This window comes from Podarcis liolepis (genome assembly GCF_965112155.1).
Source record: "Podarcis liolepis genome assembly, chromosome: 6".
Lineage (NCBI taxonomy): Eukaryota > Metazoa > Chordata > Lepidosauria > Squamata > Lacertidae > Podarcis > Podarcis liolepis.
Window position 1 is genome coordinate 99,017,217 of NC_139559.1, and position 16,766 is coordinate 99,033,982.

General features: G+C 46.3%; 1 protein-coding gene across 2 annotated transcripts; it reads right to left on the reverse strand.

Moving 5' to 3' along the window:
- Positions 1-3,701: 3,701 nt before the first annotated feature.
- Positions 3,702-16,541, reverse strand: PLPP6 (phospholipid phosphatase 6). 2 transcript variants are annotated; one of them, XM_083507227.1, is made up of 3 exons: positions 16,431-16,541; positions 10,931-11,381; positions 3,702-6,694 (listed from the first exon to the last, which is right to left on the reverse strand). In XM_083507227.1, the coding sequence occupies exons 2-3, from the start codon at positions 11,346-11,348 to the stop codon at positions 6,327-6,329; spliced, it is 786 nt and encodes a 261-aa protein (XP_083363353.1). In that variant the 5' UTR covers positions 11,349-11,381; positions 16,431-16,541; the 3' UTR covers positions 3,702-6,326. The 2 variants fall into 2 exon arrangements, with proteins under 2 accessions (XP_083363353.1, XP_083363354.1); XM_083507228.1 differs by lacking the exon at positions 16,431-16,541 and adding an exon at positions 16,088-16,356.
- Between the last annotated feature and the right edge of the window lie 225 nt (positions 16,542-16,766).

Here is a 16,766-nt window from a genome sequence, read left to right on the forward strand (position 1 = left end):
ATACACACATACCTACCAGATGGTTGGACCCACTAGAAGAGATGGCCAGTCTCTTCTAAGGGCCATCGGACGGCATCCTCCTACAGGTAGGACAGCACACAAAGTTCCCAAGGCTTTCCAGCTTCTTATACAGGCTCAGTTTCCATATGGCTACATTGTCTTGTATTGAAGGGGGTTGGACCAAGTGATAGCTGTTGTCATGATTATTCCTCAAATAGACATGAACAGGTATAGCTGAAAACAGTCTGGTTTCCGACATGTTTGATTCCTCAGATAGATATGAATAGCATGTTTCAAACAGTCTAGTTTCCACCGTGTTGTCACCGTCCTTATGAATAATATGTTTCTTCCAACATGTCGTCTTTAAGAACAGTCATTTCTTTCAAGAACAGTCATTTGTTAATAACAGGTGGAGACGAATCAGCATATAGAGGTGAGGTCCAAAAAATATCTACATAGTGCCTAGGGAACAACTTGCACCTTAATATCAGCAAGACAAAGGAGATGGTGTTGGACTTTCGGAGGAAGAGAAGAGAACTAGCCCCGCTGTACATCGGGGAGGGCTGTGTGGAGAGAGTCTCTTCCTTTAAATTCCTGGGAGTTTATCTCAGTGAAGACAAATACAAGATGGGTGACACCTGGCTTGAGAGCAGTACATGTGAAAAGAATCTAGGAGTCTTGGTTGACCACAAACTTGACATGAGCCAACAGTGTGACACGGCAGCTAAAAAAGCCAATGCAATTCTGGGCTGCATCAATAGGAGTATAGCATCTGGATCAAGGGAAGTAATAGTGCCACTGTATTCTGCTCTGGTCAGACCTCACCGGGAGTACTGTGGCCAGTTCTGGGCACCACAGTTCAAGAAGGACACTGACAAACTGGAACGGGTCCAGAGGAGGGCAACCAAAATGGTCAAAGGCCTGGAAACGATGCCTTATGAGGAACGGCTAAGGGAGCTGGGCATGTTTAGCCTGGAGAAGAGGAGGTTAAGGGGTGATATGATAGCCATTTTCAAATATATAAAAGGATGTCACATAGAGGAGGGAGAAAGGTTGTTTTCTGCTGCTCCAGAGAAGCGGACACGGAGCAATGGATCCAAACTACAAGAAAGAAGATTCCACCTAAACATTAGGAAGAACTTCCTGACAGTAAGAGCTGTTCGACAGTGGAATTTGCTGCCAAGGAGTGTGGTGGAGTCTCCTTCTTTGGGGGTCTTTAAGCAGAGGCTTGACAACCATATGTCAGGAGTGCTCTGATGGTGTTTCCTGCTTGGCAGGGGGTTGGACTCGATGGCCCTTGTGGTCTATTCCAACTCTATGATTCTATTCTATGATTCTAAGACTTTAATTGGAAAATAAATACAACCCAGGTGGTTAAGAAAGCGCAACAGAGACTCCATCTCCTCAGAGTATTGCAGAAGAACAATGTCAATCAACATTTGATGATCTCCTTCTAAGGTGGGGTATAAATTTGAAACAAAAACAGTTCCTGTTAAACACCGTGACATTTGACTCATTGCCCCACTTTCATGGAAGGAGGGAACAAAAGGAAGCCCAGAAAGGAAGTAGCAGGGACAAAGGCAATGACCCCACTCAGTTGCTCTACCTATTGCTCCTGGCTGTTGCAGATGTATGTACGTATATATGAAGTATATACTGAAAGAACCAGAAAAACATTGGAGTAAATACTCAACTTTTTAATATGAAAGGGAGATATGAAGCCCCGTTGTACTTGATACAGGACAGAAAAAAAGTGCAGCATGTAACTGAACAGAAAGAGCAACTGTCTGCTACATTTTAAGTGGTACAGTGGTACCTCGTGTTACTACCTAATCTGTTCTGGAGGTCCGTTCGTAACAGGAAACCACTCGTAACATGAGGCATGCTTTCTCTAATGGTGCCTCCCGCTGCTGCGCCACCAGCACGCAACTTCCACTCGCATCCCAGGGCAAAGGTCGCAACAAGGGGCATCTACTTCTGGGTTAGCGGAGCATGTAACCCACAGCATTCGTAAGGGGGACGGTACGTAACACGAGGTACCTCTGTACCTCTAAGATCTACAGTGTGGCTCAATTTGCCAGCAAAAGCTGTTAAAACATGTACACACTAGAAGACAAAGGCAATCAGAGAATCACTGTCGCAGTATTATAATCTGGCAACCCGTTATACTTTACAGACAATAAATACATATACATGGTTTGTAATATTATCCAACTGCAACAATACAAAACACACAATATGAGCACTACCCTGCGCTTGTACAATAACTTACTGAACAGTCTGAAATTTACTTAAACTCATAAGACCTGCCAAGCTGAGCTTTTACTAAAGCGGAAGTGACACGTTTTCTCATGAATATGCCATTGACAGTAAATATTAATGGCCTTCATGAGGCAAGGGCAGGGCATTCCAACTGCAGAACAACTTCTGATGAAATAGGTTGGGCATGCTTATTCACACATCCTAAAGTGTTTTTAGGATGTGTCAATAAAAAACCCCACGTTTTTAATGGGACGCCATTAAAACCACAGCGCCCAGGACTTGCTGATCAGAAGGTCAGTGGTTCGAATCCCCGCAACGGGGTGAGCTCCCGTTGCTCAGTCCCTGCTCCTGCCAACCTAGCAGTTCGAAAGGACGTCCAAGTGCAAGTAGATAAATAGGTACCGCTCCGGCAGGAAGGTAAACGGCATTTCCGTGCGCTGCTCTGGTTCGTCAGAAGTGGCTTAGTCATGCTGACCACACGACCCGGAAGCTGTACGCCGGCTCCCTCAGCCAATAAAGCGAGATGAGCACCGCAACCCAAGTCACTCACGACTGGACCTAATGGTCAGGGGTCCCTTTACCTTTAAAGTGTTTCTGGATTGCTTTATGTTATTGGTTTATTATTTGTGCTTCAGGGATAAGTGTTGGCAGGATGTGGGAAGATCCCTTTGTGGGTCTGCTAGAGGCTGAGCGCTTGACAGCAGTAGCACAGCTGCAGAATTAAGTCTGCTAGCCCCTGGCTATGGGCCCATCTTCCCTGACAAGTGGGAGGAATTTAGGTATCAGGACAGCCAGCATGTAGCCACTGCGAGTCTGAAGTCTATCAGTCTCCCAGATTGATGGAGCCTGACCAACGTGTCTTGATGTAGGCCCTGACTGGATAGATGCTACATATTGGCATCTTTGTTTGCAGCCCCCAGTGAGCAAGTCTAATCTTGCTTATGTTGCATTATTCTGCTTACAGGCTGTTTCACTGCTTTTTATTATGCATGAAGTCTGCTACTTCGTAAAAGTACAGTGGTGCCCCGCAAGACGAATGCCTCGCAAGACGGAAAACTCGCTAGACGAAAGAGTTTTCCGTTTTGGAGGTGCTTCGCAAAACGAATTTCCTATGGGCTTGCTTTGCAAGACGACAATGTCTTGCGAGTTCCTGCAGGTTTTTTTTTCCTCCCCCCCCCCTTTTCAAAGCCGCTAAGCTGCTTATCAGCTGATCCGATCAGCAGATAAGCCGCTAAAAGCTGCTAATAGCGCTAATCCGTCAATGGGCTTGCTTCGTAAGACGAAAAAACCGCTAGACGAAGAGAATCACAGAACGGATTCTTTTCGTCTTGCGAGGCACCACTGTACTGAAGTTCTCTCCACTGATGTTCTTATTGCCACTGAATCCAAAAGAACACTTGCATTTGGCAAAACACAAGGTTAAGTCATGGAAAGGCACAGACAAGGATAATATTTTATTGATCTAAGCTCCAGGAAAACTAGCATTTAGCAACAACTCACAATAGTTTCAGAGTCGAATGCCCAGCGAGCATGGAGAATTACAACCGAACAGAGTAAGAGTACAATGTGCGTCATGGACAGAACTGCTGGGAACCACAGGTGGGCAGAGTGCTGTGGTGCTCATCTCCAGCTCGCCGTCTTCTCACAGGCATCTGGTCGGCCACTGTGAGAACATGATGCTGGCCTAGATGAGCCCTTGGCAGGCTTGTTTCATGTTCTTATACAGAAAATCCACTTTTAAAACAGAATGGCACAAAGGTGAAACAGAAGGCTAGTGAAAACACTGTAAACTTATATAGGATTTGTTTCAAGTAACTTTGCAACAACAACAAAACTAATTCCTAGACTGATAAAGGTAAGCTTACATAAGACACTTTTGAATTTCAAAGTTAACAGTTTGGTGACTAACAATACTGCTGGTTGTTTGTTTTTTTTAATTACTTGTCAAGGTTTCTAGACTGGCTGCAAACACACAGAATGAACTCCAGATCAAACACTATGGGGTGCTGGTGCACTGAGCAAAAAAATGTGTTTGCCAAATATACTTTATTGCGCTTGATTCAGCTATATCAGTTGCAGTGATCTGCCTGTCCTCGAGCTGGATCCAGCATTCCCCAGGGACTTGCTAACCCCTCAATCCAATGTTGCACAGCTCCTCTGGTGAAAAAAAACCCTGTGCCAAGTAAAAATGGGGCAGAGCCATTTTCACCCCTTTTGAGGTACCAGGCAGTGAGTTTTAAACCTCTCTGCCCATCTCTGCACTACAAGAAGGAAGCAAATGGTCTCTTCCCTGCCCATTAGAGTAATGATCTGGAGAGTGGGGAGAAGACAATAACCTGCTTCCTCAGCTGATCTGTCTATGGTGTGTAGTCTATGTTTAGTACAGTTCAAGTATTGGCCAAGGGTGAATGTGGAGCTCAGGCCAAAACAGGTTTGCCACACCTGAGCTATACCATAGCTTGAGCTACAGTTCATGAGGTGGGAGTCAGATAAAAGGCTGGATATCACAGTTTCTCTTACAAGGCTGCATTTAGGACTGAATATACTAAAAATTATGATTAGACTCTCACAGCAGGCAAACACTGCAACAAATGCCTGGATTAACATCAGCTTCTGATTAATATTGTAGAGTTAAGAAAGCAGTCTTATTTAAAGTCCTACCTTCCTACCACAAAGTTCTAGTTTTGAAAAGCAAAACATGAAGTGCTGGGTTCTTCAGCCATTTTCTTGTCCTGCAAAAAGTCTGTCCCTCCATAAAGCTGTTTGATTGTTCAGGTGGGACCATGTCTGTATTAAGTACAGTTTGAGTAAGCAATGTTCCTAGAACCCATTTCCATTTACTTCCTGCCATTAGAACAGTACAAAGGCACTTCAGTCTTGAGAATATACCATCACACTCAGGGCTCGTCCACTTCCACTTGTTCTGTGCTTAGAAAGCACGGGTCTGAGGTTCTCATTTGCCCCGCCGCTTTCCCTGGAAAACCCACCGTTTACCACTGAATTGGACAATCATCAATCCACAGAAAAAAATGACTGACATTTGTTCTGATTCAGCAGCAAACAGCAGGGTTTCCTGGGGAAAAGCAGCAGGACAAGCAGAAACGTGAAAGACCAGCATTGCTCTCCTGGCTTCCTAATGCTGCAGACTGCTGCTGCTTACTAAGACCTGAGAGGGCAGGAGGCAGGCAGTGGGCAGTGGCAAACTGGCTTCTCTGCTGCACCCACTGCACCAAGCTGCACGCTGCCCTCTCTCAGTCACTCTCAACAATGCACAGGGTTGGAAAGCCAAGGAAGCAATGCCATTCTGTCCATGCATGGTAAGGGAAGGAAATAAGGGGAAAGGATTCCCAGGACAACTGCTTTGGTATGTTTAATCCCCATGGCTGCAGCTCCATCGAAATCACACATTGTGCATGCTTGTCAACTATTATTACAGTCTTCTCTGCGGAATCTCTTGGGCTGCTTTGCTGAACCCCAGCGTTTGGCAGAATACAATTTGAGATATGCTAGAATAACCAAATAGCCATTGTGACAATTGCAAAAGCAAGTTATCAATACCAGTTGGAATATGTACAGCTTACACAGTAACTACCAGACACCTCTAGCACAAAATCATATCTACTACTTATTTGGAATACAGAGGTTTATGTGAGATATTATCTTTATCAGTTTACAGTGGGGGGTAGGGTGGGTGGGAGCTTTTTGGCCTACTGGGCCAGACCTTTATCTCCCCACACTTGTGGATTGATTTTGAGAGGTGTACGGGACCACTCATCTGTCAGTCATCTGACATAATAATTGCCTGATGTAAACAGTATTGCTTCTAATCTCACAAGGAAATGAAGTTTTACTATGGGATGGTTTGTGCAGTTTCATGGGTTGGTCCATGCTCCAGCCCAGCAACACGTTCAGAAAACAAGGCGGCACCAAACAACCCTTATGAGATGCACCTAAGCAGCCCACCCACCCGCTGAAGAGGAATCTTGCTGGTCCTGCCCATCTATCTTGCTGACCATATGAAGCTTTATTCATTTTTATTGCTTGTGTTCAGGCAGACAAGGCCATCAACTCCACAATGAAAAAAGAACAGGAGCACTGACAGGTGACAACCAGAAGTACTCCACCAGGCTGTATTGCATGTAGCCCATGATTAACCCAAATATCACATCTGTTACATTGTGCCTGCCTAGCATGACTCGGGAAATTCCCACTATGAAGGTCCAAAGCACCACCAGCACCCGCAGAGGGACAGCCAGGACAAGGTGATGTAGAATAAATCTGCAGACCATGGCAGCTCTCGTCGCATGACCTGAAGGAAATGAATACCTGTCCACAGACACCGTGGCAAACATGTCCATCTTGTTGTGAGCTGGCCGCCTTCGCTTTACCAATCCTTTCACCGCTGCCACCAAAATTAGATCAAGGATCAGAGCTGGGAGACAAGGTGAATAAAGAGGTTTCAGACATTTTAAAGAGCAACTTGGTAAACAACAAAGCTTAGAGACTGAATTTCTGTTATCTAACACCCATTTATCAGATGCAAGGAGATTCAGGACATAGTACTTTGATTTGCCTTTAAGGTGCCACAGAATTCATGGCTGGTTTCATACCAATATTACAAACTTACATTTGTTTCCTAGTCATAGCTCCCCAACCCTAAAATAATTTGAGTTCTGAGAACCTTGAGCTGCATGGACCTATTAAACAAAGTGACTTGTCTGCAACCCGCGGCTCCGGAGCCGCATGTGGCTCTTTTACACCTTTGCCGCGGCTCCGGGGCGGATACTAGTGAGGGGAGGAGGCGCATTGTGCGCCCCAACACTCCCCACTGTGGCGGGCGCTGTACTGGCTGTGACGTCGCATGGGGGTGGTGCGTGCGTTAGTCACACACCGTCCCGACGACACGCTCCCGCCCGCCCGTTACATTGTAAGGGGCATGTACGCTGGTCACTGCATTGAAAGGGGGCATGTACGCTGGTCACTGTTTTGAAGGGGAGTGAAGAACACACACAGAAAGGTAACTTGTTAATTTAACGTTTATTTCTATGAGGAGGAGTAATTCTGAGGGGTCAAACAAAGAAATAATAATAAAAAGTGACAAAAAAGTTATTTTTATAATGACGAGTTTTGTGGCTCCCAGTTTTTTTTTCTTTGGAAACGGGTCCAAGTGGCTCTTTTTATCTTAAAGGTTACAGACCCCTGGCCTATACTAATCTCTGGGCATTACCAGGTGAATACATGAGGTAGCCTATTTTTTCCATATAACCCTAGTAAAATTATCAGTTGGCAAAAAAAATATCAGTTGGTTCCCTGTCTTTATTATGTGAAAAATAACCCAAAATATCTACTATCCAATTTGATAGTTCTATTTTGCCCACAAGGGCTCAAATAGTCCAGAAAAGATCCATAATGTACTCAAATAATTTTTGAGAGCATCATTGAAAAGCTGCAGAAGAAACAGTCCAAAATCTGTATATAATGGGGCAGGGGGGAATCTTATATTTTAGATTTCATGTATAAATTGAAGTGTTCATGGAAGTAGAAGAATGGTCTCTTTTCTACATTTAGCCTGTTAACTGACACTGATCAATGATTGATCATATCTCTGTTGAGGTAACATGCCTGGTTTAAAACAGTATGTCCCTGCTTAAATTGTTGTTACCACTCTAGCTGATGATGTAGCCTACAGCCATTGTATTCCATGATAGCCATCAGTAATGAAAGAACACCTTAGTTATGAAAAAAGTCAAAAATTCATAATACAGTCGTACCTTGGATCTCGAACACCTTGCGAGTTAAACGTTTTGGCTCCCAAACGCCACAAACCTGGAAGTGAGTGTTCCAGTTTGTGAAAGTTTTTTGGAACCCGAATGTCTGACGCAAATTCCGCTGCTTCCGATTGAGTGTGGGAAGCTCCTGCAGCCAATCAGAAGTCGCGCCTTGGTTTTCGAACTTATTCAGAAGTTGAACAGATTTCCGGAATGGATTCCGTTCGAGAACCAAGGTACGACTGTACAATGTTTTCTCAAATGTTTTAAATAATCTTAGAAGTAATTGTCATCGTTACTTCATTCAAGGGCAGGTGATTGTGACAATGTTGTACACGGTATTTTACCATGAACAGCATAACCATTCTCCATAAAGAGGACATGCAAGCGCTACACAAGATTCCTGAGACATGCAGGACAACCATTCCAGAACTCTGCCATCCATTGTACACGTTCTCATGCCATCCCGTAAACAGGCCAGCACTTCCAATTTCTCCTCCACCTCTTGGGTTTGCCATCACCCAAGGAGGATTACAATGCCATGTGTTTAGGTCATCTCAAAGAAAGGCTAAAAATAACCCTCAAAAAAACAACCCAAATTCCTTCAGAACCTCCTCCTCCCAAAATTCCACCAAACTCATGTTGATCACTCCCTCCAAACCAATTTGCTTGAAATAGTTGAGTAGTAATTTCCTGCTCTTTATTTCAGCTCATAGGAACAGTGATTGAATTTCCTCCAAAAACCTCAGGCTTTATATACATTTTTTACACAATGAGCACCACCTGATTATTTTTCCCTCCTGGAGCCTGATTGGGCTGCTGCTGCCGGCCAATGAGTTGTTGCATCCTAGTATCCTACCAGCCTAATAGGCTGATTAACTTCCTCCTGGGGTCTAATTGGGCTGCTCCTGCAGGCCAATCAGGTTGTTTCATTCTAGGATCCTACATGCCTATGGTTCTAGGATCCAAGCTTAGTACGTAACACCCCTCCCCTCTAATTCATAGTCATCAAGGTGTGCCGGTCGCCTGCGTATGCATTGTGGTCTGGGGTGTCCCTCGGTAGGGGTTCCTGGTTTTGGCTCTTGTTCCGGGGCTGCCAGCTGCGAGGGAGCCACTGGGTCAAGGGGCCCTACATTAGCTTACTGGGATTGGCATGGTTCGGGTCACTGGGGCTAGCCATCACTGGGGTGAACTGCACCAGCTCCCATGTGGGATTTTTTTTATTTCAATTGGATTTTTAAAATAAAATGCTTTTGGAGGAAAAATCTTTCTAAAGATAGTTTTCTATTTAAGTTACATTATACAGTGGTACCTTGGATTACAGATGCTTCAGGTTACAGATTCCGCTAACCCAGAAATAGTACCTTGGGTTAAGAACTTTGCTTCAGGATGAGAACAGAAATCACACGGTGGCGGCGCAGCGGCAGCAGGAGGCCCCATTAAGAACAGTTGGCCCCAGGTTAAGAACAGTTTCAGGTTAAGAACGGACCTCCAGAACAAATTAAGTTCTTAACCTGAGGTACCACTGTAGTCCAAAGGCTATTCATCAGGAAATAAGGATTTGTTTTAAGTCTTTCATGTGTGCTAAAACCCAGTCTAAGTGTTTTTTTTTAAAAAAACCGTTCAACAAATATGGATACATATGCTAGAATGTTATTGTTTTAGTTAAATTAATTGTTTAAATTGTTATTAAGGAAATGATTATTTTGCTCCTTCCAGTAAAGTACAGCAGAAACGTTGTCCAAATATAAAATTAACTTATTAAATCTCAAAATAATTTCATAATTATCTGTCTATGTATTTCTAATAGTATAACCAAGTCAGTAATTTTTGATATACAGTAACTGTAAAAACTACTCTGAAAATTTATTATTCCAAAAATGAAACCTTCATCTGGTTGTAAATATTAAAGTTATACCAGCAAGAATGAGTCTTTCTGTAAAAAAATGATTTAAATCAAGTCTTACTGACTAGTGATTTAAATTGATTTTATTTAAATCAAATCCACCCTGCCCTGTGGGATTGCTAGGAGCTGTTTTCGCGCCTTTTTTAACCTTCTTGCACTCTTACAGCTGTTTTTGTCATTTTTAAGATCACATTTGGGTTCACGACAATGCATGTGTGCACAGTTGCGCATGCTTTCAAAGCACATAAACGGGGAGTTTCTGGTATATTCGTGTTCCTGAAAAGACTTCTATAGGAAAACCAGTGGCAGCAGGTTCCACTTGGATGACATACAAAACATAGTTTGGGATGAAACATTTGGGTAGACCTGTACAGGTTCATCTAAATCAGGAGAAACCGTCTTCATAAATGGCCATTGGCCTACTGCACCTATCTCATGAAGAACCATGGCATCAACATCCATACAATTTATGTCAAACTAAGTTTTGGAGTGTTGCAACAATAGTTAATATTGTATGTAATTTCCCCCTTAGCACAGGAAGGTTGGGATGAAGGCAAGTGTCATGGCCACAACACTCTTTGTGCCCTTGCACTCTCAGGCTGAATAAGGGCTCTGTCTGAAATACAAACACAAGCCAGATTTTCTAGAAGTGGAAGCTCAGATTTAAATATGACATAATAAATATAAGTAATGGTAAAAATATTAGTAAATGGTATGTCAAACACAATTATTATAGCTCCAAATATTTTTTAGTTATATACATCTTCCTAATGCAGATAGGGATAGCTTCTAGCGTGTCTGTAGAAAACATTGCAATGGGACATCATTTTCATAAATGACATTTTAGGGAAAGATGGAATGAATGGGGGAAATCTCTCCGCCCAGTTCTCCCAGATACACTGACAGCTGGGCTACTCCCCACAGTTAGCAGATAAAAAATATGGGAAGCAAAGACCACACAAGGCAAAGCTTTGATAAGAAAGGGAGCTCTTACCAAAGAGCAGGTTGAGCAGCACCTCACGGCCTGCTGAGCTGGCACTTCTACAGAGCCCATACAATGTGCCAGCCAACCAAGGAATGCCATGTCCTGAAATCTCTACAGCCTTCATCAGAGGACGAGCACTGCCCCAAGGGGAATTCTCTCCAGCACATACCCCCAACTGTTTAGAGGCCCAAAGATCAACAGCCAACAAGGAGCGCAGGGCAATACCCACAAAAGATGGATTAAGCTTCATGCAGTCCTCTTCAGGTAAAGCCTGTGGAGGACCAGCGCTGGCTGTCGATTCCTTGCGATGAGAAGGGCTTTCTGGGGGTGCTGAGCTCCTCTGACTTGTCAGTGATAGGAACTCCAGTCTGCTGCCTGGGGCCCGTCTCTCACGGCTACTCTTTGGGCTATTCCTAGGGCTAGGCATGATAGTGCGGATGTCGCTGATTTGTCGGAAGAACTGGGAAGATAAAAAGTTGGGGCAGTTTGATTCATCAGTCTATGCAATAAATACATTAATACTTTAATCACATATTTTAACACATTGCGCCCCTTTCCCTCTTACAGACAACACAGCCTAATCTAACACGTCTACTCAGAAAAAAACCTCACTGAATTCTGTGGGTCTTACTCCCACATATGTGGTTATATGACTGTAGTCTAAATCAGTTAAGTAGCAGCATTTGCTAGAGCTACCTGCTTTTGAGATTCAAAAGCTATTTTAGCTTGAACAAAGCAATAAAAACCAGACAAATAAAAATCTGTATATTACTGATCAGTAAGTACCCCGAAAAACAGCTTCAACATTGTAAGCAAGCTACACACTTCCACATTCTACAAGTAGCAACCAACTGGTGTGTTTAAAATAATGCTATAAAATAAAATAATGCTAGCATTTAACTATAGCATTGTCTATTTCAGTTATCCAATAAATCACCAGTTTCTATTGTTTCAAACATGCAGGTACTGATGGCAAAGTTCTGCAGCTGTAGCACACATTCATGTAATTTAGACTAGGGGTGCAGAATTCAGCATGCTAAGGATTTCAACATCATTTTTGAAATAGCATATTTCTAGCTGTCATGGATATAAAAGTATCTTGCAAGTGCCTGCTGCCTGCTGAAATCTCAGAAGCTGGAAGGGCAAGGTGGAGGATTTCTAGAGGGCAGCACTTCAGTGTCCTACATATTTTGGACCTCCAGTTCACTTACAAGAAGCAAGAACATGCAAAATTACCTAATATGTATAATAATAATAATAATAATAATAATAATAATAATAAAATAAATAAATAAAAATTATTTATATCCCGCCCTCCCCAGCCGAAGCTGGGCTCAGGGCGGCTAACAACAATAAATAATCAAACAATCAAATAATCCAACATTCTAAAAACATTTCATTATAAAAATTAATTAAAATCAAATTGATGGCAACCGTTAAGCAAAATTCTATGCAGGTTGCCAGAGGAGGGAGGCAGGCTGCGCCCTGACCAAAGGCCTGGTGGAACAACTCTGTCTTGCAGGCCCTGCGGAAAGATGTCAAGTCCCGCAGGGCCCTAGTCTCTTGTGACAGAGCTTTCCACCAGATTGGAGCTGCAGCCGAGAAAGCCCTGGCTCTAGTTGAGGCCAGCCTAACCTCTCTGTGGCCTGGGACCTTCAGGATGTTATTTGCAGATCGTAGGTTCCTCTGTGGGGCATACCAGGAGAGGCGGTCCCATAGGTATGAGGGTCCTAGGCCGTATAGGGCTTTAAAGGTTAAAACCAGCACCTTAAACCTGATCCTGTACTCCACCGGGAGCCAGTGCAGCTGGTATAGTACCGGATAAATGTGATCTCACAGCGAAGACCCCATAAGGAGTCTCGCCGCGGCATTCTGCACCCGCTGGAGTTTCTGGGTCAGTCTCAAGGGCAGCCCCACATAGAGCGAGTTACAATAATCCAGTCTGGAGGTGACCGTCGCGCGGATCACAGTGGCTAGGTCAGGGCGTGCGAGATAAGGGGCCAACTGCTTAGCTTGGCAGAGATGAAAAAATGCCGCCTTTGTTATAGCTGTAATCTGCGCCTCCATAGAGAGGGAGGTATCGAAGATTACACCCAAACTCTTAACGGACAGTGCTGGCACTAATTGCACCCCCGCAAGAGATGGGAGTTGCCCCCTCAATCCCATATCATCCCGTCCCAGCCAGAGGACCTCTGTCTTCAAAGGATTTAACTTCAACCGGTTCCCACGTAACCATCCAGCCACAGCTTCCAGACATCTGGTCAGTGTGTCTGGGGCCGAGTCAGGATGGCCATCCATCAACAGATAGAGTTGGGCATCATCGGCATACTGATGGCAACCCAGCCAAAACTCCAGACAAGCTGGGCGAGGGGGCGCATAAAGATGTTAAAAAGCATCGGGGACAGTATAGCACCCTGAGGCACTCCACACACCAAGGAGTGGCGCGATGACAAGTCCCCCCCAAGTGCCACCCTCTGTCCCCAACCAGAGAGAAACGAGCGCAGCCATTGAAGGACTGTGCCCTGGATCCCCACGTCGGCAAGGCGGTGGTCCAGGAGTTCGTGATCGACTATGTCGAAGACTGCTGACAGGTCTAGAAGAATCAGCAGCCCCGACCCGCCTTGATCCAGCTGCCTGCGGAGATCATCTGTTAGGGCGACCAGAGCCGTCTCGGTCCCAAGACCAGTGCGGAAGCCGGACTGGAATGGATCCAGAGCCGATGTTTCATCCAGAAACCTACCAAGCTGTTCAGCAACCGCTCTCAATCACCTTACCCAGGAATGGAAGATTCGAAACCGGGTGGTAATTGGATAGATCTAAGGGATCTAATGATGTTTTCATTAAGAGCGGGCGCACCACTGTCTCCTTCAGTTCCCCTGGGAATATCCTGGTGCCAAGGGACAAATTGATGATATCCCCCAGGGGGCCCCGCACCTCGTCTGGACACGCTCTAATCAGCCAAGACGGGCACGGATCAAGAGGACAGGTGGTGGGCTTTCCAGCTCGGAGGAGTCTGTCCACATCGGCTGGGGATGTCCGGTCAAAGTGGTCCAATACTGGACCCGAGGACAGTCGAGGGGCCTCCAGTTCCTTTATTGTATCCAAATTGGCAGGGAGGTCATGGCAGAGCAACAGGACCTTCTCCGCAAAAAAGCTCGCAAATGCCTCACAGCTGTGTGTCAGATTGTTATTTAAATTTGGCTGTCCTTCAAGGGACGTTAAAGACCTAATTATACTAAATAATTGCGCCGGGCGAGAACTAGTGGATGCAATGGAAGCCGAGAAGTAAGACTTCTTAGCGGCCTTCACTGCCATCTCATAGGTTTTCATAAAAACCCTATAAGATGTTCTTGAGGCTCCGTCACGGGCACCCCGCCATACTCGCTCTAGCCGTCTGAGGTCCCACTTCATTTTCCGAAGCTCCTTGGTAAACCAGGGAGCCCGGTTTCTGCAGGGTCGCAGAGGGCACTTAGTGCGATCTCATCGATGGCTGCCAGGAGCTGGATATTCCAGCCCTCAACAAGCTCAGTCAATGAGTCGCCAGGGGGAGCAAAGTCCCACAAGGCTTGACGGAATTATGTATACATATCACAGAATTTAGCTGCTTTCTTTTTGCATGTTTTTGTAATGGGGGGGGGTGTTAAATCAAGTTTCAGTCCACTGATGCGATTTGAAGTTGGATCAAGAAAAGTAGGGTACAATATGCATGCTGGACACTAGCAGACAAGTTTCCCCATATTAAATGTGAGATACTCATATAAGAGGACTGTATTGCATCCATTTCTTTCTGCACACTTTAACTGGCCTTTAAACTCATAAACCTAAGAGGATCAAAACTTTTTTCTGTGTGCAACCAATGTGTGAATAATAAATATGGCTTTCATTCCTCTCCACAATCAGCAAAAGATTTACTTTTTAGAATATAAGGTAAAGGTACCCCTGCCCGTACGGGCCAGTCGTGTCCGACTCTAGGGTTGTGCGCTCATCTCACTCTAGAGGCCGGGAGCCAGCGCTGTCCGCAGACACTTCCGGGTCACGTGGCCAGCGTGACAAAGCTGCTCTGGCGAGCCTGCATCAGCGCAGCACACGGAAATGCCGTTTACCTTCCCGCTAGTAAGCGGTCCCTATTTATCTACTTGCACTTAAGGGTGCTTTCGAACTGCTAGGTGGGCAGGAGCTGGGACCGAACGACGGGAGCTCACCCCACCGCGGGGATTCGAACCGCCGACCATGCGATCGGCAAGTCCTGGGTGCTGAGGTTTTACCCACAGCGCCACCTGCTTAGAATATTACTTAAGCAGTAAGAAACCTAAGGTGTCATAAGAACTTGGGAAAATAGGAAGAGCTCTGCTGGATCACACCAAAGGGCTATGAAATGCAGCATTCTGTTCACAGTGGCAAACCAGATACCTACAAGCAGAACAGAAGTGCTGTAGCCCACTTGCAGCCTAGGACCCACGTACCTATGGGACCACCTCTCCTGGTATGCCCCATGGAGGATCTTAAAGTCCACAAATGACAACACTTTTGAGGTCCCAAGTTGCAAGGTGGTTAGATTGGTCTCAACTAGGGCCAGGGCCTTTTCAGTATTGGCCCCGACTTGGTGGAATGCTCTGTCACAAGAGACTAGGGCCCTGCAGGACTTGATATCTTTCCGCAGGGCCTGCAAGACAGAGCTGTTCTGCCTGGCCTTTGGTTTGAACTCAGTCTGACCCTTATGTTTCCCTCCCCTTACGGTTTTGATCTATGGGCTACTTTTAAAAAGAGGCTGCAATTTAAATTGGGTTTTTTTCTATTATGTTTTGTAATTTTACTGGTGTTAGCTGCCCTGAGCCCAGCTCTGGCCAGGGAGGGCGGGGTATAAAAAAAATTATTATTATTATTATGTAAATGGAACAAAATGTAAGCAATCTGTTGAAAATCACAGGGCTCGGGTCGGTTCATAGGGGGAGAGGTAGGTGGTCCTGAGCCCTTTAAGGGTTTAGTGGTCAAAAGCAGCACTTTGGATTGGACCCGGAAGCTAGCGGGCAGCCAGTGCGGTTGGACCAGGATCGGCGTGAGTTGCCCGAACCGGTGAGCAACTTGGCGGCTGAATTCTGCACCAGCCGAAGCTTCCGAACCGTCTCCAGGGGCAGCCCCGCGTGCAATGCTCTGCAGTAGCCTAACCTAGCGAGGCAACCCTTTAGGCGCGTGAAGAGTCTCCCTCCCGCCCGGCCCGGAGCTCAGCTCCCGGAAGGGCGAAGGCGGCCCTGGGCGGCAGCTCTGGGCGGGTCCCCTTTTTCTCTGGCCCTGGTCTGGAAAGGTCTCGTCCCCCCGAGAGCGCGGGGCCTGCCGCCTCTCCGAAGGAGGCTCTCCGAAGGAAGGCCTGGGCGGAGGGCGACGCCGGGACGGGAGCGCCGCGCTCGGGGGGGGGCCTCCCTCACGCCCGCCCGCCCCTCCAGCGCCCCCCAAGCGCCCTCGGCCCTCAGCCCGGCCAGCGCCGCCCCCCGCCTTCGCGCCCCGCCGTTACCTAGCAACCTCGCCACCCTCTGCGGCTCTCGCGGGAGGCGGGCCTTGGGCTCGGCTTCCGCTTCCGCCCCGCGCCATAGGGCCGAGGGGCGGGGCTGTCTGGCGGGAAAGACGCCCCTCCCCCCCTTTTCCCTCAGGGTCAAATTCACACGACGCGCCGCGTTCCGCCGGCCTGCTTTAGAAACGGGCGGCCGTTTGGGCGCATGAAAGCGACCGCCCTGGCCTCGGCCTTTTCCCTTCTCTCTCACGGCGCCCTCGGGGAGCCAAGGCGTGGCCCGCCCGCCCACCCGACCTTTCGCTCGTGGGCCGCAGGGGTCCCCGAGGGTCATCCAGCCCA